General features: G+C 37.6%; 1 protein-coding gene across 1 annotated transcript in view; it reads left to right on the top strand.

The window, feature by feature from the left end:
- Positions 1–24,717, top strand: part of LOC102841613 (titin-like) — a 305,333-nt gene that overhangs the window by 92,319 nt on the left and 188,297 nt on the right. The window contains exons 78-110 of the mRNA XM_006866702.1: positions 483–764; positions 1,221–1,499; positions 1,629–1,910; positions 2,053–2,331; positions 2,425–2,712; positions 2,889–3,167; positions 3,262–3,540; positions 3,646–3,924; positions 4,064–4,351; positions 4,491–4,778; positions 7,002–7,283; positions 7,569–7,847; positions 8,367–8,648; positions 8,763–9,041; positions 9,897–10,184; positions 10,292–10,570; positions 10,689–10,967; positions 11,059–11,337; positions 11,923–12,210; positions 12,354–12,641; positions 13,493–13,783; positions 16,358–16,645; positions 17,188–17,280; positions 17,397–17,682; positions 18,512–18,695; positions 18,891–18,980; positions 19,080–19,347; positions 19,450–19,710; positions 21,218–21,427; positions 22,321–22,398; positions 22,500–22,526; positions 22,956–23,015; positions 23,315–23,398. Coding sequence (XP_006866764.1) covers positions 483–764; positions 1,221–1,499; positions 1,629–1,910; positions 2,053–2,331; positions 2,425–2,712; positions 2,889–3,167; positions 3,262–3,540; positions 3,646–3,924; positions 4,064–4,351; positions 4,491–4,778; positions 7,002–7,283; positions 7,569–7,847; positions 8,367–8,648; positions 8,763–9,041; positions 9,897–10,184; positions 10,292–10,570; positions 10,689–10,967; positions 11,059–11,337; positions 11,923–12,210; positions 12,354–12,641; positions 13,493–13,783; positions 16,358–16,645; positions 17,188–17,280; positions 17,397–17,682; positions 18,512–18,695; positions 18,891–18,980; positions 19,080–19,347; positions 19,450–19,710; positions 21,218–21,427; positions 22,321–22,398; positions 22,500–22,526; positions 22,956–23,015; positions 23,315–23,398 — 7,866 coding nt within the window. The remainder of the gene's footprint in view (positions 1–482; positions 765–1,220; positions 1,500–1,628; positions 1,911–2,052; positions 2,332–2,424; positions 2,713–2,888; positions 3,168–3,261; positions 3,541–3,645; positions 3,925–4,063; positions 4,352–4,490; positions 4,779–7,001; positions 7,284–7,568; positions 7,848–8,366; positions 8,649–8,762; positions 9,042–9,896; positions 10,185–10,291; positions 10,571–10,688; positions 10,968–11,058; positions 11,338–11,922; positions 12,211–12,353; positions 12,642–13,492; positions 13,784–16,357; positions 16,646–17,187; positions 17,281–17,396; positions 17,683–18,511; positions 18,696–18,890; positions 18,981–19,079; positions 19,348–19,449; positions 19,711–21,217; positions 21,428–22,320; positions 22,399–22,499; positions 22,527–22,955; positions 23,016–23,314; positions 23,399–24,717) is intronic.

Genomic DNA, 24,717 nt, shown 5'->3' with positions numbered 1-24,717 from the left:
TCGCAGCCCGATTCGTAACCACTACGCTACCAGAGTGTTGAAGTAGCACTAATCAAAGTATTGTTTTCTCTTTCAGTATTTTTCTTTTAATGTATCTGTAAGCATAACCTCATGAAAGATTATTCTTTAATTGAAATTTGCTAAATGCTGTTTCAGCTATGTAGTCTCATTTTTAAAATTATTTGCTATTATATGGCATTCTGACTTATTACCAAATGTTTTCTGTTGCATCTATAATTAGCTTGTATGTGTTTAGCTTATATATCCAAACTACAAAAAATAAATATGTCAACTAAATTATCTACTAAAAATATTAAAATATTACTAAATAGGAAAGAAAACTTATTTTACACAAAATCCTCAGAAAATGTACTATTAATACTAACCCAGTTTAAATGTAAACTTATGGACTCTTCAGCCACAAACAATCTATTATAATTTATAAATATCCCTTACTGACTTTTTTCCCTTTGATTTATTAGAACCTCCAAAGTTTGTTAAGAAATTAGAAGCTTCAAAAGTTGCAAAGCAGGGAGAACCCATTCAACTGGAATGCAAAATAAGTGGTTCCCCAGAAATCAAAGTCTCATGGTTCCGAAATGACACTGAACTTCATGAAAGTTGGAAATACAACATGTCGTTCATTAATTCCGTGGCGCTGCTTGTCATCAATGAAGCCAGTCCTGAGGACAGTGGGGACTACATCTGTGAAGCTCATAATGGTGTAGGGGATACAAGCTGCAGCACAGCACTGACAGTGAAAGGTTAGACCACACAAAACCTCTTTCTTTCTTCCGTCTCCTCTTTGGATTCCCTCTCTGCAGTGTTATAAACTCACACACACACACACACACACACACACACACACACACACACACACACAAAAGTCAAGGTTATTTGGAATAACCTTAGAATTCTTAAATTTGCTTTAATGAATTGTCATCTGGTATTGACATCTTGAAAGGAGCTCTGGTAGCGTAGTGGTTACGAATTGGGCTACGAACCACAAGGTCAGCAGTTCGAAACTACCAGCGGTTCCGCGGGAGAAAGATGAGGCATTCTGCTCCCGTAAAGATTTACAGTCATGGCACATAACAACAACAACCTTGACATCTTGCCATATGGTCACACCGGTCACTCGTAATGATTCTATATTCTAAAAATTTTTCTTTCTTCTTTTTTAAGTAACCAACTCTTCTTATTATTTTTCTTTCTGTTAGCTCCTCCTGTTTTCAGCCAAAAGCCTTCTCCAGTAGGAGCCCTTAAAGGGTCTGATGTTGTCTTCCAATGTGAAATTTCGGGAACTCCCCCATTTGAAGTGGTATGGGTTAAAGATCGAAAACAAGTTCGAAGTAGCAAGAAATTCAAAATCACTTCGAAAAACTTTGATACTAGTCTTCATATTCTTAGTCTTGAAGCCTCTGATGTAGGGGAATATCACTGCAAAGCCACTAATGAGGTGGGAAGTGACACATGTGTTTGCACTGTCAAATTCAAAGGTATGTTTGCATGGGCACAAAAATAATGCCTCTTACGTTTTTCCTTGCTTGATTCATATTTGTGTGACTGTGAGTCTTATCTTTTTTTTTTTTCTCTCTCTCTCTCTTACCTCTAATTTCTTCCATTAGAGCCACCACGATTCATGAAAAAGCTAAGTGACACCTCAACCGTTGTTGGGGATGCTGTTGAGTTGCAGGCTGTCGTGGAAGGCTTCCAGCCAATTTCTGTTGTCTGGCTGAAAGATAAAGGGGACGTCATCAGAGAGAGTGAAAACACCAGGATTTCTTTTGTTGATAACATTGCAACCCTCCAACTTGGAAGCCCAGAAGCATCTGATGCAGGAAAATATGTGTGCCAAATCAAAAATGATGCTGGAATGAGAGAATGTTCTGCAGTCTTGACCGTAATAGGTTAGTAACAAAATCTAGCCTAAGAAAACATCAAGTTGAATGATCTGTGATTTTCTGAAAATATTGTCCAATAACATATTGATTACATTCTAACTTAATTTTGGAGGTGAGTTCATTCTCAATGAGATATGTCTTATTTTAGAACCAGCCAGAATCATAGAGAAACCAGAACCCATGACTGTCACTACCGGAAATCCTTTTGCATTAGAATGTGTAGTGACTGGAACACCAGAACTTTCAACTAAGTGGCTCAAAGATGGAAGAGAATTATCTGCAGACAGCAAACATCACATTACATTCATCAATAAAGTGGCTTCACTCAAAATCCCTTCTGCAGAAATGAGTGACAAGGGGTTATATAGCTTTGAAGTGAAAAACAGTGTTGGTAAAAGTAACTGCACTGTGTCTGTCCATGTTTCCGGTGAGTACTATGAGGTTTGATCTATATACAACTGTTTTCCAAAAAAAAAAAAAAAAATTATCTTTAAACAAAAAACTTCCCTTCTTCACCTAGATCGAGTTGTGCCTCCTTCCTTCATCCGCAAGCTGAAAGACACCAACGCCATCCTAGGAGCCTCAGTTGTTTTGGAGTGCCGAGTCTCTGGCTCTGCTCCAATTTCAGTTGGCTGGTTTCAGGATGGAAATGAAATTGTTAGTGGGCCTAAATGTCATTCCAGCTTCTCAGAAAATGTCTGTACCTTGAATCTGAGCTTGTTGGAGTCCTCAGACACAGGAATATACACATGTGTGGCTGCTAACGTAGCTGGTTCTGACGAATGCTCAGCTGTTCTGACAGTCCAAGGTCAGTGAGGATTGCGCTATTGCTTCTCTAATGCCTCTTCCATGTGACTTAATGCTTGCCTTGCTGTACCTCATCTTCATTTTTAATCTTAGTTCCTTTTTCTTCAAGTAGCAGAAGCACTTCTTACTTGGATATCTTTTTTCTCTCAATCTTTTCTTTCCCCCTGTGATATCTAGAACCACCATCTTTTGCACAAACCCCTGATTCCGTGGAAGTTTTACCCGGAATGAGTCTCACATTCACCAGTGTCATTAGAGGCACTCCTCCTTTCAAAGTCAAATGGTTTAAAGGCAGCAGGGAATTGGTATCAGGAGAGTCATGCACCATCTCTCTAGAAGACTTTGTCACAGAACTGGAGTTGTTAGAGGTGGAGCCATTGCAGAGTGGAGACTATTCTTGTCTCGTTACTAATGATGCCGGCAGTGCTTCCTGTACCACACATCTCTTTGTGAAAGGTTTGTTCTTTTCTCTAAGTCATGTACTGCTTTATCATTTGCTCTCAGTCTTCACTGGAGATGGAACTTTTACCTTCATGTTTTCTCCTCATAGAACCAGCCACCTTTGTGAAAAGACTGGCTGACTTCCATGTTGAGTCAGGAAACCCCATAGTTCTTGAAGCCACTTATTCGGGCACACCTCCAATCTCAGTAAGCTGGATGAAGAATGAATTTCCTCTGTCACAATCTCAGAATTGCAGTATTACCATGACGGAAAAATCAACAATACTGGAAATCCTTGAAAGCACGATAGAGGATTATGCACAATACAGTTGCCTGATAGAAAATGAGGCTGGTCAAGACATTTGTGAAGCACTGGTGTCTGTGTTAGGTGTGTGACAGTTGCCTCTTTCCTCTTTATATTACTCTCTCTTCTTTCTTTAAGCATCTTCTTTTACTCAGCACGATTGATTGATTACCTTCCTTTTGACCATAGAACCACCTTATTTTATTGAACCTCTGGAACATATCGAAGCAGCCATCGGAGAACCTGTAACTTTCCTATGTAAAGTGGATGGAACCCCAGAAATTAGAATTTCTTGGTACAAAGAACATACAAAACTGCGATCAGCTCCTGCCTATAAAATGCAATTCAAAAATAATGCTGCTTCCTTAGTAATCAACAAAGTAGATCACAGTGATGTGGGCGAGTACACATGCAAAGCAGAGAACAGTGTGGGAGCAGTCGCTTCTTCAGCTGTACTTGTTATCAAAGGTGATGGCAGTTTTATTGAACTCATCTTTCTGTGTGTTGATAGTTTCATTTTCTTATAAAAGTCCAAATTTTAAAAGATCAGATACCTTGTGGCTGTTTCCTCTCTTGTGAATAAGGATTATCTGTAACTTCTTTATAGAGCGCAAACTTCCACCTTCCTTTGCAAGAAAACTGAAGGATGTTCAAGAGACTCTTGGCTTCCCAGTTGCATTTGAATGTCGCATCAATGGCTCAGAACCTCTTCAAGTGTCTTGGTACAAAGATGGGGTACTTTTGAAAGATGATTCTAATTTGCAGACATCTTTTGTTCATAATGTAGCAACTCTTCAGATTTTGCAAACTGACCAAAGCCATGTTGGTCAGTACAATTGCTCCGCTTCTAATCCTCTTGGGACTGCTTCATCCAGTGCCAAGCTCATTCTCTTAGGTGAGTAAGTAGCTCATCATTTTGCCTCTTTAGTATAAAGCAGCTTCACTGTTCTGGCCCTCCTGAGGATTGGTGTCATTTCGTTTCTGTGTGGGAGCATGAAAACTGAAGTCACCCTCTTGATCTTCATTCTTTTCAGAGCATGAAGTGCCTCCTTTCTTTGATCTAAAGCCTGTATCAGTAGATCTTGCTCTTGGAGAAAGTGGTTCTTTTAAATGCCATGTAACTGGAACTGCTCCAATCAAAATCACCTGGGCCAAAGATAACCGAGAGATTCGCCCTGGAGGCAACTACAAGATGACTTTGGTAGAAAATACTGCCACTCTGACAGTTCTCAAAGTAGGCAAAGGTGATGCTGGCCAGTACACTTGCTATGCGAGCAACGTCGCTGGAAAAGACTCTTGCTATGCTCAACTGGGTGTACAAGGTACTTGTTAGAGTGAAGTTTTCTCTTTTATATTTTCAATATCTTACACTATAAGAGGTAGATGTCTCTGAAAGTCATATTTAAAGGAAGGAAGGAACATGTTCTAGTAATGAGAAATGATCAAAGGGTCTTCCAAACAAGGTCAACTAAAACATTTCTAATTACAAAAATTAAGACTAGGAAGGTAAATATGTGTTTTAAATAGCTGAAAATAGAGACAACACATAGACAATATAAACTTTTGATAGGATTCTAAGAAAATCCAAGTTGGAAATTAATCATATAATGATAAACAAAAGAAGTTAGCTCAAATGACTTTTCCCACAGCAATTAGTAAATAAATGGATTTTTTTCCCTGTAGGATAAGCAAGGTCAATTTGAACCAAAAGGTCAGCAGTTTGAATTCACCAGCCACTCCTCAGAAACCATATACAGGGTCACTTTGAGTCAGAATTGACTCGACATCACTTAACAACACACACCTTAAAGAAAGGGAGTCCTGCTGTGGCACATTGTAGAATAAGCACTAAACCACAAAGGTCCATTTAAATGGCAAGGCCAGCGGTTCACACTCATCAGCTGCTCCTTAGAAACCCTATACAGGGTCGCTATGAGTCTGAACCAACTCGACAACACTAAACAACAGCAAGGTGTCTCAATAGGATAAGCACTTAACTATGAAACACAAGGTTAGTGGTTTGAGACCACCAGCCACTAAAAAGAAGAAAGATGAGGCTTTCTGCTCCCACAAAAATGTAAAGTCTCAGAAACCCTGTACAGGGTTGCTATGAATCAGAACTGGCTTCACAGCACTTAACACAACAACAGCAAGGGGAAGCAGAGCCCTGAATTGTCAAGCCATTCATGACTGTTGTTGTTGTGAAATGCCATCAAGTCGGTTCTGACCCATAGCGACCCTGTGTAGGGTTTCCAAGGAACAGCTGGTGAGCTTGAACCACCAACCTTGCAGTTCAAACGGCTTTGCAGTCTGGCACATTAACCCATAGCACCACATGACTAGTCCAGATTAATTATAAAGTCAGCGTCTTGTTCTCTAGTACCCCTACTGAAGTAACAGTGGAGGCAACAGTGGAGGCAGGGAGCTAGAGGCCACATCAGTATTCTTTCTGAAGCTCCCATTGGAGAAGGCAAGCTTGTGCTTACAGCATATTTATGACTGCTGTTGTCAGAAATTAAGTCTAGCCTTAATGAGCAACTGGTCTAATCCATTACTGCATTTTAAGGATTTTTGTTGTCAGAGTTTATAAACATCTTGAAGTTAAAGTAGAATTAAATTTAGCAGTCCATGTGCTCTATGACATATAGCTAATGATTTTTATCCTCCCAAGCCTGAACTTTTTGCCTTCAGTTAATGTAGAAAGGACTGCTCTGACTCACTTCAAAGGGAAGTTACAGAGGCTGATGAAATAACTATTCAAGGTTACAAGAGAAATAAATTATCAAGCCCAATTTTCTATTCCAGCTCTTAATGGTAAGGAGCTCTGATAGCATAGTGGTTACAAGTCAGACTGCTAACCTCAAGCTCAGCAGTTCAAAACTGCCAGCTGTTCCACAGGAGAAAGATGAGGCTTTCTGTTCCCGTAAAGATTTACAGCCTCGGAAACCCTGTACAGGGTCACTATGAGTCAGAACTGACTCCATAGCACACAACCACCACCATCAGCAGCTCTTCATGGTGTTGTTGTTGTTAAGTGCCATCGAGTCAATTCTGACCCATAGCAACCCTGTATAGGATTTCCAAGGAGCAGATGGTGAGCTTGACCCACCAACCTTGCAGTTCAAACGGCTTTGCAGTCTGATGCATTAGCCCACAGCGCCACCCCAGGACTCTGCTCTGTTATTACTGCAGCCATTGTGAGTAGTCTTTCAGTAATATATATAGGAGAGCAATCAAATGCTCTCATTCCTTGTCCACAGAGGGCTTCACCAATAAGCTCTTGCTTTTGATCTTGGCACTAAAGAAGTGATCTGATGGCTGGGAAGAAGTATGCTCAATAGGGATTAATGTCTTTTCTTCCTTCCCTTCAAAGTAATACCTGATGAGGATGCTTACAAAAATTCATGTGTTCTTAAGTAAGGACTTGGGTTTCATATAACTTTATATGACATCAAGCGAATTTGTTTGACAGATTCCTTTTTTTACTTTAAGCTTTATGTGTCTTTTCCATCCCTTAACCTGTGTTTTCCCTCTTGATTCCATAGAACCACCCAGGTTCATTAAGAAGCTAGAACCTTCAAGAATTGTGAAACAGGATGAATACACACGATATGAATGCAAAGTAGGCGGGTCTCCAGAAATTAAAGTTTTATGGTTCAAGGATGAGACTGAAGTTCAAGAGAGTAGTAAAGTCAGAATGTCGTTTGTGGATTCGGTGGCAGTGCTGGAAATGTACAATCTCAGTGTTGAAGACAGTGGAGACTACACATGTGAGGCCCGCAATGCAGCAGGCAGTGCAAGCAGCAGTACCTCCCTAAAAGTCAAAGGTCAGTCACCTCTTCCTCTCCCCTTGTGTTCTTCGCATCAGCCTCCCCCTCTAGTTGTCCTCTTCATTTCCCATTTGACTCTCCATTGATGTCTTAATGTGATTTTTTAAAGAATGTCAAGTAAGGTTATTTTAACTTTCCATGAAAAAAATGGAAACTTGATTCATACATACATATATATATATTATTCTGTAAGCTTATATATATACATATATATGCTTACAGAATAATTCTAGTGCTCCTTTTTTTTTTTGCCTTTTTAACTAAATTACCTTGCAATTTCAGAACCACCCATTTTCCGCAAAACACCTCATCCTGTTCAGACACTGAAAGGAGCTGATGTTCATCTTGAATGTGAGCTTCAGGGCACTCCTCCATTCCAAGTTTCTTGGCATAAAGACAAGAGAGAACTTAGAAGTGGCAAGAAGTACAAGATAATGTCTGAGAACTTCCTTACGAGCATTCACATCCTGAATGTTGATGCTGCAGACATTGGGGACTATCAGTGTAAAGCCACAAACGATGTGGGGAGTGACACTTGCATTGGTTCCATCACTCTAAAAGGTGAGATTGACTTTCATTATCTGATTCTTTTCCCTCTAACTTTAGTAGTCTATTGAGTGTTGGTGTGGCACCATAGGATAAGCACTTGACTGCTAACTGCAAGGTTGGCAGTTCAAACCCATCAGCTGCTCCTCAGGAACCCTATACAGGGTTGCTATGCGTCAGAACGGACTCCATTGCACTTATCAACAACAACATTGCCCCCTTACCTATTGCTTAGCTCTCTGTAACTAGCAGTCTCTCCTTTTATATTTAGTGTGCTTCCCTTTTTACCTCAAATCCCATCATATATCCTCTTACTCAGTTTTCCCAATAGGTTTGATTGCATTTAGAAAGCTGGAGTTAGAACAAAATAGAGTTTAACTCTGCTTAATAAGAACCCTAACATGTCCTTATTCACCCATTAACAGGGTTTCTTGTTTAATATGTAAATGACGCATCATCACTAGTTTGTGATTTGAGGGAAATACCATTAGCCCCACACATTTTAAAAATCCTGGTTTTCCTCTTTTTCATCAGCACCACCGAGATTTGTGAAGACACTCAGTGACATTTCTACTACTGTTGGTAAAGAGGTTCAGCTGCAGGCTACTATTGAAGGCGCAGAGCCAATTTCTGTGATGTGGTTCAAAGATAAAGGGGAGATAGTTCGAGAAAGTGACAACATATGGATTTCTTATTCAGAAAACATTGCAACCTTACATTTATCAAGAGCGGAACCAGCCAATGCAGGGAAATACACCTGTCAAATAAAAAATGATGCTGGGATGCAAGAGTGTTCTGCCACACTATCCGTTCTGGGTTAGTATAAGAGGATGTTACCATGGATATGTGAAACACACATATCACCGTCTGTGTTGGCTTTCATTTTTTATTTGATTTTAAAATGTGAATGTAATTCCCATCTCATTTCAGAACCTGCAGCAATTGTGGAAAAGCCAGAATCCATAAAAGTTACCTCAGGAGATACCTGTACTTTGGAATGTACCATAACTGGAACACCAGAACTCATCACTAAGTGGTTTAAGGATGGGAAAGAACTGACGAGTGACAGCAAATACAAAATCAGCTTCTTTAACAAAGTATCGGGCCTTAAGATTATCAACGTTTCCCCTAAGGACAGTGGACTGTATAGTTTTGAGGTGCAAAACCCTGTTGGCAAAGACAGCTGCACAGCCTCTGTTCAAGTTTCAGGTTGGTTGGTTGGGCTTTTGGTTCATCTTTATATTAATGTAGCTCCTGATTTACATATACTTGCATGGAAAATTCCATCTTCTACAGCCTAACATGAAGGAGTTCTGGAACTGTAGTGGTTATGAGTTGGGCTGCTAACCTCAAGGTCAGCAGTGCAAAACTACCAGTGGTTCCATGGGAGAAAAATAAAGCTTCTGGCTCCCATAAAGATTTACGGAAAGTTGCTGTGAGTCAGAACTGACTCCACAACACATAACCATCACCACCACCATAGCCTAACATGACTCTGACTCCTCTGAGTCCGCAAAATCATAGGTAACATACCTATGGAATTAGAAGAAAACCAAATTCAGACATTGCTTCCCTTTCCTGTGGAAGAATTCCCATAATTCAGGGTGGTAACAATAGAAGTTAAGACCCGGATATGATTACAGTAATTTTCTACTGTCTACTCATTAACGTAGTGGTTGCGAATCGGGCTGTGAACCTTAGGGTCAGCGGTTCGAAACTACCAGCCGCTCCGCGGGAGAAAGATGAGGCTTTCTACTCCCGTAAAGATTTACACCCTCGGAAACCCTGTACAGGGTCGCTATGGGTCGGACCCGACTCGATGGCACTTAACAACAACAACAACAACAACTCATTAACAACAAAGAAAAACCAAAATCCCTAATAAATCAACTCACATATTTTGCCTATTCTCAGCCTTTCAATGGTGTGAACCCAGGGGAATTATTTGATGTCCTTGAGAAAGACCTGAACAATCTAGGGATATTTCATTAAAAAGATAATCGTTCTCTTTTCAAATCATTTTATAACTGTTGTCCTTTGTGTGTTTGCTTCTATCATATTCAGACCGAATTATTCCTCCTTCGTTCACAAGAAAACTGAAAGAGACAAATGGTCTTTCTGGTTCCTCTGTTGTAATGGAGTGCAAAGTCTATGGATCACCTCCAATTTCTGTCTCCTGGTTCCATGAAGGAAATGAGATCAGCAGTGGAAGGAAATACCAGACCACCCTGACCGATAACACTTGTGCTTTAACAGTGAACATGCTGGAAGACTCAGATGCTGGCGACTACACATGTGTCGCTTCTAACGTGGCTGGTTCTGATGAATGTAGCGCACCTTTGACTGTGAGAGGTCAGCTAAAAATAAATTTTTAAAGTTCATTTCATAATTTATTAAGAATTTCTGTTGTCACAATTTACAAATATTAACCTTATTCTGGCATGTACTTTTGGGTTTAGAACCACCATCATTCGTTCAGAAACCTGATTCCATGGATGTTTTAACCGGGACAAATGTAACTTTCACAAGCATCTTAAAAGGAACGCCTCCATTCAGCGTCAGCTGGTTCAAGGGCAGCAGTGAACTAGTACCAGGAGACAAATGTAACGTGTCTTTGGAGGATTCAGTCGCTGAATTGGAGTTGTTTGATGTAGATACGTCACTAAGTGGAGAGTACACCTGCATAGTTAGTAACGAAGCTGGCAAGGTTTCCTGTACAATGCATCTCTACGTAAAAGGTGTGCTTGACTGCTACTGCAAGCTTTTGCAATTTATATATATGTATAAGTTAATTCACTATGTCTCTAGCTGGGTGTTCATATGCTTGAAATCATACTTTCAATTTGTTTTGAACAGCTCCAGCCAAATTTGTCAAGAGACTCAATGATTACAGCATAGAAAAAGGGAAACCCTTGATCCTAGAAGGCACGTATACTGGAACACCACCTATTTCAGTCACCTGGAAGAAAAATGGCATAAAAATTACTCCTTCTCAGAAATGTAACATCACCACAACCGAAAAATCAGCAATCCTGGAAATTTCAAGTAGTGCAGTAGAGGACGCAGGGCAATACAACTGCTACATTGAAAATGCTTCTGGGAAAGATTCTTGTTCAGCACAAATATTGATACTAGGTTTGCTATAATTGTACTTTCATATCTTTATATACAAGTAAACATTTCAATGTGTCTCTTTTGTTACTGATGATCTGTTTTGGTGTTACAGAACCACCATATTTTGTTAAGCAGTTAGAACCTCTTAAGGTGACCGTTGGAGACTCTGCCTCCCTACAGTGCCAACTTGCTGGAACCCCTGAAATTGCAGTATCCTGGTATAAAGGAGATACAAAACTGAGACCCACTGCTACCTACAAAATGCACTTTAGGAACAATGTCGCTACACTGGTTTTCAACCAAGTTGATAGTAATGACAGTGGAGAATATATCTGCAGAGCTGAAAATAGTGTGGGAGAAGTTTCTTCATCAACTTTCCTTACTGTTCAAGGTGACTGCAATGTTTTTTAAATGAATGAATTTCTGTTATTTTGAACTAGATTTAAAGTATCAGTAAGGGCCTTCTTTCCAGGAAAATCTTCCCAAGTGCTGAATATTCTGTTTAAGTTATTCCATCTATTCTTAGTTTTTCATGCTTTCTGATAGATTTTACAGAGAAAGGTAAGATGACTGTATCTTGCATTGGAAGGATCATGCAATCAGTTGTCTCTACAGTTATTTAAGAAATATAAGTGACTTTAAATTTAAAAAAAAACTCTACCACATGAGTGTCTCATAAGCTGGTTTAAATTGCTAGAAAACTTTCTTTAAAAGTGGGAGAATCAACTGCATGCATGGAGACATACCTAAACCAATCAGTTTCTCTGTTGGTTTACAGGGGTTTTGTACTTACTCTGCAATAAGGTGGCCTCAGAATGGAATTTTTGCTCCAAAAATCTATATGCTTTGCTTTGTCTCCAAAGTGATGTTCACAGACTCAGATATTTTTGTAGAAATGCTATTACGTATAGAACAATAACTGTGAGAACATTCTTTCAATGCCCATACGTATTTATTGTTAATCCTGTTCCTATAGAGCAAAAGCTTCCACCATCATTTTCTCGACAATTGAGAGATGTTCAAGAAACAGTTGGATTACCAGTTGTTTTTGAATGTGCCATAAATGGATCCGAGCCTATCTCAGTGTCTTGGTTTAAAGATGGCAAACCATTGAAAGATGGCCCTAACGTACAAACATCATTTTTAGATAATGTGGCCACTCTCAATATTTTTAAAACAGATCGGAGCCTGGCAGGCCAGTATTCCTGCACCGCTACTAATCCTATAGGCTCTGCTTCTTCTAGTGCCAGACTCATTCTCACAGGTTAGTGGATTTTTAAACTCCTTCCTACTTCTGTAATTAAAGTTTTTATAATAAGTAGCAAAATTGGAAAGCATGACAATTTCCATAAACTGGGTGCTTCAGAGTATTGAGCCTAAAAACTTGTGTTTCTGCTCCCCTTTTAGAGGGAAAGAACAAACCTTTCTTTGACATACCCCTGGTCCCTGTGGATGCTGTAGTGGGAGAAAGTGCTGATTTCGAGTGCCACGTCACTGGAACACAACCAATAAAAGTTAGCTGGGCCAAAGATAACAGAGAGATACGAAGTGGTGGGAACTACCAGATTAGTTATCTGGAAAACACTGCTCACCTGACAATCCTGAAAGCTGACAAAGGAGACTCTGGACAATATACCTGTCATGCTGTGAATGAAGTGGGCAAGGACTCCTGCATTGCTCAGCTTAATATAAGAGGTATCGTTTATTTTACATGTGATACAACGAAGTATAATCTTTTTAGGTTACATCATAAGGAAGCAGTTTTTATTATGTCAAATAAAATCCTAGGGCAACATTTTTACTAAGGGACAAAGATATTGAGAATGAAATAAGTATCTTTAATAAATATCTTTGGTTTAATCCATAATTTTCTAAAATTTTATACAGGTATACCTCAGTGATATTGTGGGTTCCATTCCAGACCCCCACAATAAAGCAAATACTTTGCTTTAGGTACACAAAGGTTTTGGGTTCCCAGTACATATAAAACTTATATTTACACTATATTCTAGTCTATTAAGTGTGCAAAACTAGCATTATGAAAAGTTTTGAATTATTGTGAGAATTGTCAAAATGTGACACACAGAAGCAGAGTACATGCTGTTGGGGAAAAATGGTGTCACTAGACTTGCTTGGCACAGGTTTACCTCAATGGACTTGCTTGGCACAGGGTTACCACAAACCTTCAATTTGTAAGAAAAAAAAAAAGCACAATATTTATGAATCACAAAAAATGAGGTATACTTGTCTATCATTCAAAACTCTAAAACCGTCCTCCTTTTCAAATTTGTGATTCTGCAAGTAGTCCTAAATTATTCTTTTCATTCACCTCATCAACCAGAGAATGGTTTAAAATAAACTCATAGAAGATGATGGGATGTTTTGCAATATACAATGATAAACTGCTGACTTCGTCAGCATTAGCGTTTGTCAACAAATATGACTTCTTTTTCTTTAACATGTTTCTAGATAGATTCTACTTTGTACATGTATGTAACATGTTTCTAGATTCTAGTTTGTACATCTATTGTCATCATTTCTTACAGAGCGACTAATCCCACCAAGTTTCACTAAAAAGCTCTCAGAGACAGTAGAAGAAACAGAAGGGAACTCTTTCAAGCTTGAGGGGCGTGTTGCTGGTTCCCAGCCTATAACTGTTGCTTGGTACAAAAATAATATGGAAATACATCCGACTTCTAACTGTGAAATAACATTTAAGAACAATTTATTACTGCTGCAAGTAAAGAAAGCAGGCATGGCCGATGCTGGTTTGTACACCTGCAAAGTGTCAAATGATGCAGGTTCTGCTTTGTGTACATCTTCAATTGTCATCAAAGGTTAGTAAGCCTCACAGCCACCAACCTGTTGTGTGTCTCTTCACCCTATTAAATAGCCATATGCATCTCTTTTTACATCTTAACTAAGTGAATTCTAACAGTTATAAATATACATTATGTAAATGCCTTGTCATGGAGTTCATATATAAATTACATATATGTTATATTTTAATTACATGGCCCAGCAAAGTAATTATCATTAGTAAATGGATTACAACCTTAACCTTCCAAATTATATTCCCAAATCCTCTCAGGTAGTTAAAATCCTTATGTCCCTATGTCTGCTTTAAACTCCATGTACAAGAGACAGTTTGTATATATATATATAAAACATTTATTTTGAAAGTGTTTAAAACAGTTCATTCTTGAATACTGTGCTAACTTTGTTTGTTGTTGTTAAGTGTTTTTGAGTTGGTTCCGACTCATAGCAACCCCGTTTAGGGTTTCCAAAGAACAGCTGGTGAGTTTGAACCACCAACCTTGTGGTTCAAACTAACCTTTGGCAGAGGGTGGGGCACTGCTTTATCCCACAGTACCACTCCAGGACTTATTAGTAATGATATAGCATTCCTCTCTCTAATTAGATAGCTCAATAATGAATATTAAATATATATTGCCCAAATCTTTTGGCCTGTAAATGAATATTAAGCCCAGAAAAAACAGTAAAATTTGCTCAAAAGGAATAAGATGGGTGAAAAATCTTGTGCATATAATTATGGAAGATGTATTTAAACACACCATCATAGGTGAGGCAAAGAAATAGACTTGTTTAAGAAGATCTTTATCTGATTCTCTAGCCACAATGGCTTCAGCCAGATTATTATGACTCAGATTCATCAAAATTCATCAAAACCAACCTCCTATAGCAGTTTGGAACTAATTATCAACTCTGATGATCCAATTGGCCACCTCAGATTGCACAGATAATCGAATACTAATAGATTAATACCATTGAGTTGCTTTTACTTACAATTCTAATTTTTATCACTCATTTCATGGAACTTAGGTGAGTTTAGTTTTAAGAAAGCATTTAGTAAAATAAAAAATATATGATTAGCAGTGACTTAAATTGTGGTTTACAGTCATGATGGATTTTCCATTGTGTAGATAAATGCTTTCCATAGAATTTTTTTTTTTTTTTAAGATTTTATTGTGAGGTTTACATGGAAGAATATCAGTTTTACATACATCCTATCATATTTTGTTTCATTGCAATGATTACAGTCCCCTCCATGCATCATCAAATAACCAAAGGGTATACCCCACAGGCCTGGCCCCTGGCTGCCAGCACACAGCCCCTCTCCCTCCCTGAGTCCAGTGTCCCTAGCCACTCCATCTGCCCATGTCATCATCTCTATTTATCTACACAATTTCAAAGACAGTAGACATCAAGAGTTTTAATCTTTGCATTAACAAATATTGGCTATATATATATATATATGCCTCAGAATTATTAAAGAAAATTATTACATAACACTGAATTACCTAGCCTTCCTATCATGTTAGCTAAGTCTTCTTTGGTTTTCTGTTGAATACTGAGCTTCAGCTTCTAACTCATTTGAGCTAAACTTGTACTTTTAAGTGATACTGTGTTGTTGTTAAGTGCCATAGAGTTGATTCTGACCCATAGCAACCCTGTACTGGGTTTCCAAGGAGCAGCTGGTGAGTTTGAACCATTGACCTTGTAGTTAGCAGTCCAGTGCTTATCCTACAGAGCTACACCAGGACTCCTGACTGACCCTAGTAGCCATGATATTTTTCAATCACAGCATATGCATGCAAACACTAGACAATGAATAAGAAGGACTAAAGAAGAAATGGTGTCTTTGAAATATGTTGTTGGTAAAGAATATTGAATGTACCATGGACTGCCAGAAGAATGAACAAATCTATCTTGGAAGCACAGACAAAGTGCTCCTTAGAAGCTAGAATGATGAGTCTTTGTGTCACTTGCTTTGAATGTGTGATCAGGAGGGAGCAGTCCCCAGAGAAGAGCATTATACTAAGGGACAGTGAGTGATGGAGGTAAGTTGAGGTCAGAGAAAGAGAGTAAGAAGCTCAGTGAGGTGGATTGACACAGCAGATGCAGCAATGGGCTTAAGCATAGCAACAGTTGTGAGGATGAAGTAGGATTGGGCAATGTTTTGTTCTGTTGTACACAGGGTCACTATGTGTTGGAACCAAGTGGACAAGGCCTAATAGTAACATGGAGGTTTGAGAGAATCAATATTTTCCTGTGTGCGATGTTAGCAAGACATAGGTGCTTGAGTATTTTATGGACAGAATGGCATCTATTCCTTGCTTGTTTTTAAAACCTTTATCTTCTTTTTCTCATTAATCCAACAAATGTTCCTGTTGCCTTTAGAGGGTAAAAAAAACACCAGGAATTCATTCCATTCTACTACATCAACCAGTATTACGTGTTAGAGGCAAAACTGTTTAACACATTGTATGTTTTCTAGAATGTAGCTTGTATGTTTTCTAGAATGTAGTATTGTTGTTTTTTGTTTTATTTATTTATTTATTTATTTTTTGCTTTCTTGCTCCTCATTAAAAATACCTTTTCAATTCCAGAACCTAAGAAGCCTCCAGTGTTTGATAAGCACCTTACTCCAGTAACAGCAAATGAAGGAGAATTTGTGCAGCTAACCTGCCATGTCCAGGGATCTGAGCCAATTAGGATCCAGTGGTTGAAGTCTGGCAGGGAAATAAAGCCATCAGACAAATGCAGCTTCAGCTTTTCTAGTGGAACAGCTGTACTGGAACTCAAAGATGTGGCGAAAGCAGATTCGGGAGATTATGTGTGCAAAGCTTCAAATGTGGCTGGAAGCGACACTTCCAAATCAAAAGTGACTATTAAAGGTACAGACACCTGAGAAATTACTATTTAGATCAGGTCAATAATTGCTATTTGATTTAATTACAGTTGAAATAAAAATGGAACTCAACTTTTTTTGAACTATTGCTTATTTCCAATTTGTAGCTTCCTTATTTTAATTGAAATCCAGGTAATGAGAAAAAATTCTTAGAAATTCTCTTACTTTACCACAAGTTCAAAATTATATTTGTTGATGCTTTTATCATTAATCAGTGGAGTTCCCAAAATGATGCTGCAATAAAGTGAAATAAAGTGATATACAGTACAATAAAGTGATATAAGGAAACCTATCCAGTAAAGCCTAGATATATGCAATTTGATAGTAATGGTTATAGCTCAACCTGTGATAAAAATCACTAGTGTAAATTTCTATGAAATTGTTTTACCTTCTGTAATCTACCCTCACAATGAGTTAGAGTGCATGCTGTTAGTGACATTGACAAACTGCTATAGCTTCGTATAGGAAAACATTTACTATAATTTTAAGGTAATCGTAATAACAAAACCTGTAAACATGCTATTTCAGACAAACCTGTTGCAGTCCCAGTAGCTAAGAAAACAGCAGGAGATGGAAACCTCTTCTTTGTTTCAGAGCCTCAGAGTATCAGAGTTGTAGAAAGTAAGTACTTTAGGAAAAGTTTATCTTCTATTTCAAACCTTTTATTACTGATTTAATTTCAGAAGAACTGACTTTTGGGAATTTTTTTTTAATCACTTCTTTTTATTATTTCTTAGAAACCACTGCGACATTCATTGCAAAAGTAGGAGGTGACCCAATCCCCAATGTTAAATGGACAAAGGGGAAGTGGAGACAACTGAACCAAGGGGGTCGCATTTTTATCCACCAGAAAGGAGAGGAAGCCAAACTAGAGATTAAAGACACCACAAAAACAGATTCTGGATTATACAGATGTGTCGCATTTAACAAGCATGGTGAAATTGAAAGTAACGTTAACCTACAGGTGGATGAAAGGAAGAAACAAGAGAAAATTGAAGGAGATCTTAGAGCAATGCTGAAAAAGTAAGTTTAATTTTTTTTTAAAAAGCACAGTAGTTTTCCATTAAAAAAAAAACAAACAGATATCTCTAAAGACATGGGCCTCTCCCAAGAAATTCCCTCCAAGCTTCAGATTGTTAAAGAATATAAACATAGAGACATTGTAAAGAAAAGAGATAAGCAAGTATACAAAAGATGGGTGGGAAATTGTGGTTCATTAGGACTAATTTTTGAATAATCAGGAGAAAGTTTCAACATAGAGGCTAATTTTTACTAAGATTTTGAATAAGAGAAAATTACCTATAAAGAAGACTAAACATTGCGTACTTGTCTAGATATGAGGTTTTTGTTTCTATATGTAATTTTTCACACTATGAATGGTTTTCAGTATTTTCCATAATTACCAATAATTTCAATACAATTTATGTTTTGCCATTAATCTACATTTAATTTCCACGTGTCTGTTCTAGGAAACATAGTCTTTATCCCTTATGACAGTTTCTCATTACTGTTATCTATCTATATCTATATAGATAGATGGATAGATATTATAGCATAATTCTTTCAGTAGGCTTTCTGACTAAAAGTTTTCAGAATTTCTCCTATTTTCCTTTGTTTCCTTAAACTCTCTGATCAAATTGTTAAACTTTGTAATAATAGTCCAATATTAATTCACTCCATCTCAAAACCAACATTTTTGGTTCCTTCACAGTTATCATGGTACAATTAATTTTTCTTAAATAAGGAACACAGAATGGTTTCTTCATGAAGAAGAAAAAAACTTAATGACAATGGTAGACAATTCAAAATAAGTAAAAGACCAGAGATTTATGCTCATTTATTTTTCATTCAGGACTCCAGTCTTAAAGAAAGGATCCGGAGAAGAAGAAGAAATTGATATCCTGGAACTTCTCAAAAATGTTGATCCTAAAGAATATGAAAAATATGCCCGCATGTATGGAATCACCGACTTCAGGGGTCTTCTTCAAGCTTTTGAACTGCTAAAGCAAAGTCAAGAAGAAGAAACCCATAGATTGGTATGATCGCAAATCTTCAATGTTGAAACCTGTACTATATATACATGTCCTTTGAGTTAGTTACCAGATCCCCTACAGTTGAATTTGATCAATTTCCATAACTTAAGCAGCTTCAGGAATGGAAAATTTACTTAATCATGCATGCTCTAACTCAAATTTTGTTTCATATTTAATGCTTTTTTTTTTTCTTCCCAGGAAATTGAGGAAATAGAGAAGTCAGAGAAGGAAGAAAAGGAATTTGAGGACCTCGTATCATTTATTCAGCAAAGGCTTTCACAGACAGAGGTAAATAAAGTATGCAGATAATATAAAGTGAGCAAATGACGATTGGAAACTATAATGAGAAAAGTGCCTAACCTGGGTTTTAATTCTTTATTCTTCTAGCCTGTCACTCTGATCAAGGATATCGAAAACCAGACAGTTTTAAAAGATAATGATGCTGTCTTTGAAATTGACATTAAGATAAATTACCCAGAAATCAAGCTGTCATGGTACAAGGGGACTGAAAAACTGGACCCAAGTGATAAATTTGAAATACGCATCGATGGTGACCGACATACACTCAGAGTCAAAAACTGTCAGCTTAAGGATCAGGGCAATTATAGATTGGTTTGTGGTCCACACATTGCTAGTGCCAAACTCACTGTAATTGGTAAGTAGAAAAAGGGTTTACAAAAAGCCCATGTGAATAATTTCCTGTTGAACATATCTGCATGTGATACTGAACAAAATGTCTGTTTTCTCATATGAGCAGAGCCTGCTTGGGAACGGCATCTTCAGGATGTTTCTTTAAAAGAAGGACAGACTTGCACCATGACTTGCCAGTTTTCTGTGCCAAATGTAAAATCGGAATGGTTTAAAAATGGCATAATCCTTAAACCCCAAGGAAGATATAAAACAGAAGTGGAGCACAAGGTCCATAAACTAACTATTGCAGATGTTCGAGCTGAAGACCAGGGTCAGTATACCTGCAAATATGAAGACTTGGAAACTTCTGCAGATCTCCAAATTGAAGGTGAGAGAGACTATGGAAGGAGTCAATGGCAAGTGTTGCACAGGATCCCTGGAGCCCAACATTAAACACATCCCAACATGCTCACGTGTTCTCATTTCCCAGGACAAACACTCATCATGTTCACTCACCTCTGCATACACAAATTTCTAAGGAAAATATTCAAATAAATGCCAACTTTTTTGTATCATCTTTTTGATCAGAAGCAGATTGAAATCCAGATTTAGATAGAATTTTCTAAAAGTAATTTCTGCCTATAGTCTAAATTTAATACTTCTCACATCTATGAGTCTGATTTCTAGAAAGAAATCTTAGAAAGACAGATTTTATGTTGTAAATATGAAGATTTTGACTAGGAGTTGGTATTTCATTTATAGGATTAATCTGATTTTGTCTGTATAAAATTTTAAAAAATTAGTGACATATGTGAATATGATCCTCAAAAATCATTTTTTCATTTCAATGTTTATACTTCAATCTTCTGAATCTTTAAAGTAAAATGAAATCTGGGTATTTAAGACCAACAATATTAATTTCCTAGTCGTTTGGTGGCATGCATTTTCCAAAGATCTCTTTGGACTCTATTAAGCTAAATTTTGGTATAATGATGACAATACTTCCAGTTGTTAGTATCTATTTTAGTTGTTGAAATACAAATATGTGTCTACTTATTTGCATAGCATTTCAACTTCCCCAGCTTATTTTACTAGTGTCAAATTCCACTCCTATTTTAAAGTTCACAACTATTAAAATGATTTTCAAAATAAAAGGTCCAGTTGAAAGTTCTAATTATTTTTAAAGAACACTTATAATTCTTCAAAAACAAAGCTCACCAGGGTACATAGGACTTCTAATATATTCTTGATGCTAAACATTTAATTCCAGAAATATAAAAATTTCAAGAAATATTCTCTACTCTGTCCCATCCTCCTTAGAAACACTCCTGCCAATCACAGTGGTCTGACTTTTTCATGAGTTTCCACCAGTGCCCAGAAAACAGGTTTCAGAACTCCTCAAATGAATCCACTGGTATTTAGATGCACAAATTTACTATGGAGTTTGAAATTATTTTGACAGTGAAAGTTACTCAAACGGAAGAATTTTAGAGTCTAAGTAGCAAAAAATTATTTCACTGAGGCAAAAATAAGAGATTAAAATTCAGTATGTATTTCCTTTATTATGAGCCTCTCTCTATTTCACTAGATTTTATTCATTTAATTTGAATTTTTTGTTAAAAGTATCCTTGGACATTGCCTTTATCTAAATATCATAAGAACTCGCGTTTCTTCACATTCTCCTACATTTATCCTGCAGGAATACAGAATATTGGAATAACTTTTTTGTTAATGATGAAGAGTACATTCTTTTTGTTCTGCATTTTTTTACATTTTTATTTGTTATTCAATTGGGTGAAAAATGAAGACCTTAACTATTTGAGGGGGAAACACAATAGAAGACGTTTATTTCCCTTTACAGATTCTAACTTTCAACCCCCTTTGTTTTTAAACAGCTGAACCCATTCAGTTTACAAAGCGCATACAGAACATTGTAGTGAGTGAGCATCAATCTGCCACCTTTGAGTGTGAAGTGTCCTTTGATGACGCCATTGTAACGTGGTACAAAGGACCTACAGAACTGATAGAGAGCCAGAAATACAACTTTAGGAATGATGGCCGCTGCCATTATATGACCATCCACAACGTGACCCCAGATGATGAAGGTAACTTACTGCACAGCTGTACAGTGGAAATATAGTTTAGCCCTGTTTTCTATATTTCTACCCTTCTACTCTAATTCGAAGGAGCCCTGGTAGCCTAGTGGGTTACTTACTGGACTGCTAATTTCAAGGTCAGTGGATCGAATCTGCCATCCCCACCATGGGAGAAAGATGAGGCTTCCTGCTCCTATAAACACTTACAGCACCAGAAACCCTAACCCTATACAGGGTCATGATGAGTCGGAACCAACTCGATGGCACACAACCACCACTCTGTAATTCAGATAGCCCTAGTGGCACTATGGGTTGGGCATTGGGATGCCAACCACAACATCAGTGGTTCAAACACATCAGCCAAATCATGGAAGAAAGATGAAACTGTCTGCTCCCATAAAGATTTATGGTCTTGGAAACCCTTTATAGGGGTTGCTATGAATCTGAAAAAACTCAATGCCAGTGGGTGTGCTTAAAATCTATTTTGTTATGTTTGTTAAGTGTTATCGAGTCAGTTCTGACTCATAGCAACTCTGTATGGGGTTTCCGTGGAACACCAGGTGGATTTGAACTACCGATCTGGTGATTGGCAGTCCAGTGCTGATCCTACAATGTCACACCAGGAGTCTTGTAATTCTATACAGAATACTTTCCAGAAAAAAGAACTATGAACAAATACATGTTGTTTGTTGATAAGTGCCATTGAGTTGGTTCCAACACACAGCAACCCTGTATAAGGTTTTCGAGGAGTGGCTGGTGGGGTTGAAACACTGACCTTGAGCTTAGCACTCCAGTGTCTATCCTACAGGGTCACACCAGGACCCCACATACATATATTTAAACAAGGAAATGTTGTATTCAAGCATATCGGAAAACAGAAGTTCTATGGTGCTTTTCCTTAGGTGTCTATTCGGTAATCGCTCGGCTGGAACCAAGAGGCGAGGCAAGAAGCACAGCAGAGCTGTACTTAACAACCAAAGGTCAGAAAATACTCAGTTACAACCACACTGCAATCTTTGAAACAAAATAATCTGTCCATCTATTTGCAATACAAAAATAATCACTTCTTTTTCTTTTATAGAAATCAAACTTGAACTGAAGCCTCCTGGTAAGTCTTTTTAAAAATCTCAATCTTTACTTACAATGTAGTGTAATATTGAGATTAATAGAAAGCCAAATGAATATTTATAAAAATATTATTTTCTAGTCAGTAAATTTTATTTAGTAAAAATATAATTCAGTAATATTATTTTCAATAAAATAACAAAATGGTTACATTTTGTGAGCATGAGAAATTAGAGATAAGATCTCATTCAACTGATACCTAGGATCATGATACAATTGTATGGACTTAATTCCAGATTTGAGCAGAAAATAAACGAAATAATTTGACTGCAAACCAAACAATCCTAATACCTTTGCCTTTTTATATTAGATTTATTGTTAGAAATACCTGGTGATGAAATACATATTAATTATCTAGTAAATATTTGCAGTCTTAGTCTTTCTATGCTAATTTTTACATATTCCTTTCCAGACATTCCTGACTCCAGAGTTCCCATCCCAACCATGCCTATCAGAGCAGTACCACCAGAAGGTAAGCCCAGCACCATGACACCTGGGATTGGAGCAGCAATATTCTACCACTAAGGAATAACCGGTACCCAAACCACAGCTGAGAGTCAGACTCTTTTCTGTTAGTATTCTTCAGTATGTAAATTAAAAATCAAAACAAAAGAGCAGTTATAAATATCAGATTTTCCAATTTATCCTAATTGATGGACTAGGACGAGAGCACTTTTGAATTGCTGAAGGAAATGCATGAGACGTTCATCCATGCACACAAAATAGGAAACTGAAACATATTACTAATAATGTGGCATTTGTTTTCTTCAGAAATTCCTCCTAAGGTTGCTCTTCCTATTCCTCTCTTGCTACCATCTCCAGAAGAAAAGAAACCACCAGCAAAACGAATGGAAGGTATTATATTTTATCAATCTAAATGTTAACATACAGAATTTAACCATTTTAGACTTAGCAAATGTTCAATGCATCACATTTGTCCTCTAGTGGTCAAAGGTTGAATTGCTTTTCAAAATATAAATTCTTTCTCTTAGTATTAACAAACTAAATGTGTAAAACATATGCTTAAAACTCTTAAAACCATCATATTAATCATATGATGTTGTTGTGAAGTGCCGTTGAGTCAGTTCCAACTCATAGTGACACCCTGTATAGGGTTTCCGAGGAGCAGCTGGTGACCTTGAACCGCCAACCTTGCAGTTCAAACTAATTTTGAAATCCAGCACATTATTACAATATCTCCATGGAATCATTTAAACTTTAATGGCAAATTGACTTCATAGCTGTGGTCTAAAGCACTGGACCACAAGGTCAGTGGTTCAGACTCACCTGCCACTCTTTGGAATCCCTGTTCAGGGTCGCTGAGTCAGTCAGTGCGAACAGGACAGCATTTAACAACAACAAAAACTGTTGTGCACAACAATAAAATACTATCAGTTTCTAGACAGTTTAGTTTATATTCAAATTGAAAATTATGGTTCATGTATTTCTCTGGATTAAAATGTTACTTATTCTTTAAAAATCACTGTTTTATTATTTAAATGATTTATATTATCTCTTAAATATCTGCGTAGATTTTTTTTTGTTTATTTTGTTTTTGTTTTTGTTTGAGCTAAGGCATGAGCTTACCAATAAAGAGCTCTTCTTGGTATGATGCTATAGGATAAACACTGGACTACTAACCACAGGTCGGTGGTTCAAACGCACCAGCTGCTCCTCAGAAGTCCTATTTAGGCTCTCTATGAGTCAGAACTGACTCAACAGCACTTAGCAACAACAACAAAAATGTGTGCCAGAAGGGAGCCCTGGTGGCTCAGTGATTAAAGCCCTGCTAACCAAAAGTTGGAGTCCTGGTGTGGCACTGTAGGTTAGTGTGTCAGACTGCAAAAGTCGTTTAATCTGCAAGGTCGGTAGTTCAACCTCACCAGCTCCTCCCCGGAAACCCTATATAGGGTCGCTATGGGTCAGAATCGACTCGATGACATTTAACAACAAGAACCAAAAGGTTGGCAGTTTGAACCCATCAGCCACTCCATGAGGGAAAGATGTTTACAGTTGGCTTCCTGTAGGTTCACAACCCTGGAAACCCTGGAGGGCAGTGCTCTGTGGGACGACTTCCTTACACAGTCTCTATGAATTCAGAATTCAACTGGATGGCAATGGGTTGTTTTTTTTCCACATGTGCTAGAAACAATTGATGGCTGCAAAATTTTCAA

The sequence above is a fragment of the Chrysochloris asiatica genome, unplaced genomic scaffold (genome assembly GCF_000296735.1).
Source record: "Chrysochloris asiatica unplaced genomic scaffold, ChrAsi1.0 scaffold00094, whole genome shotgun sequence".
NCBI lineage: Eukaryota > Metazoa > Chordata > Mammalia > Afrosoricida > Chrysochloridae > Chrysochloris > Chrysochloris asiatica.
This window is presented reverse-complemented; position numbering and strand designations above follow the sequence as displayed.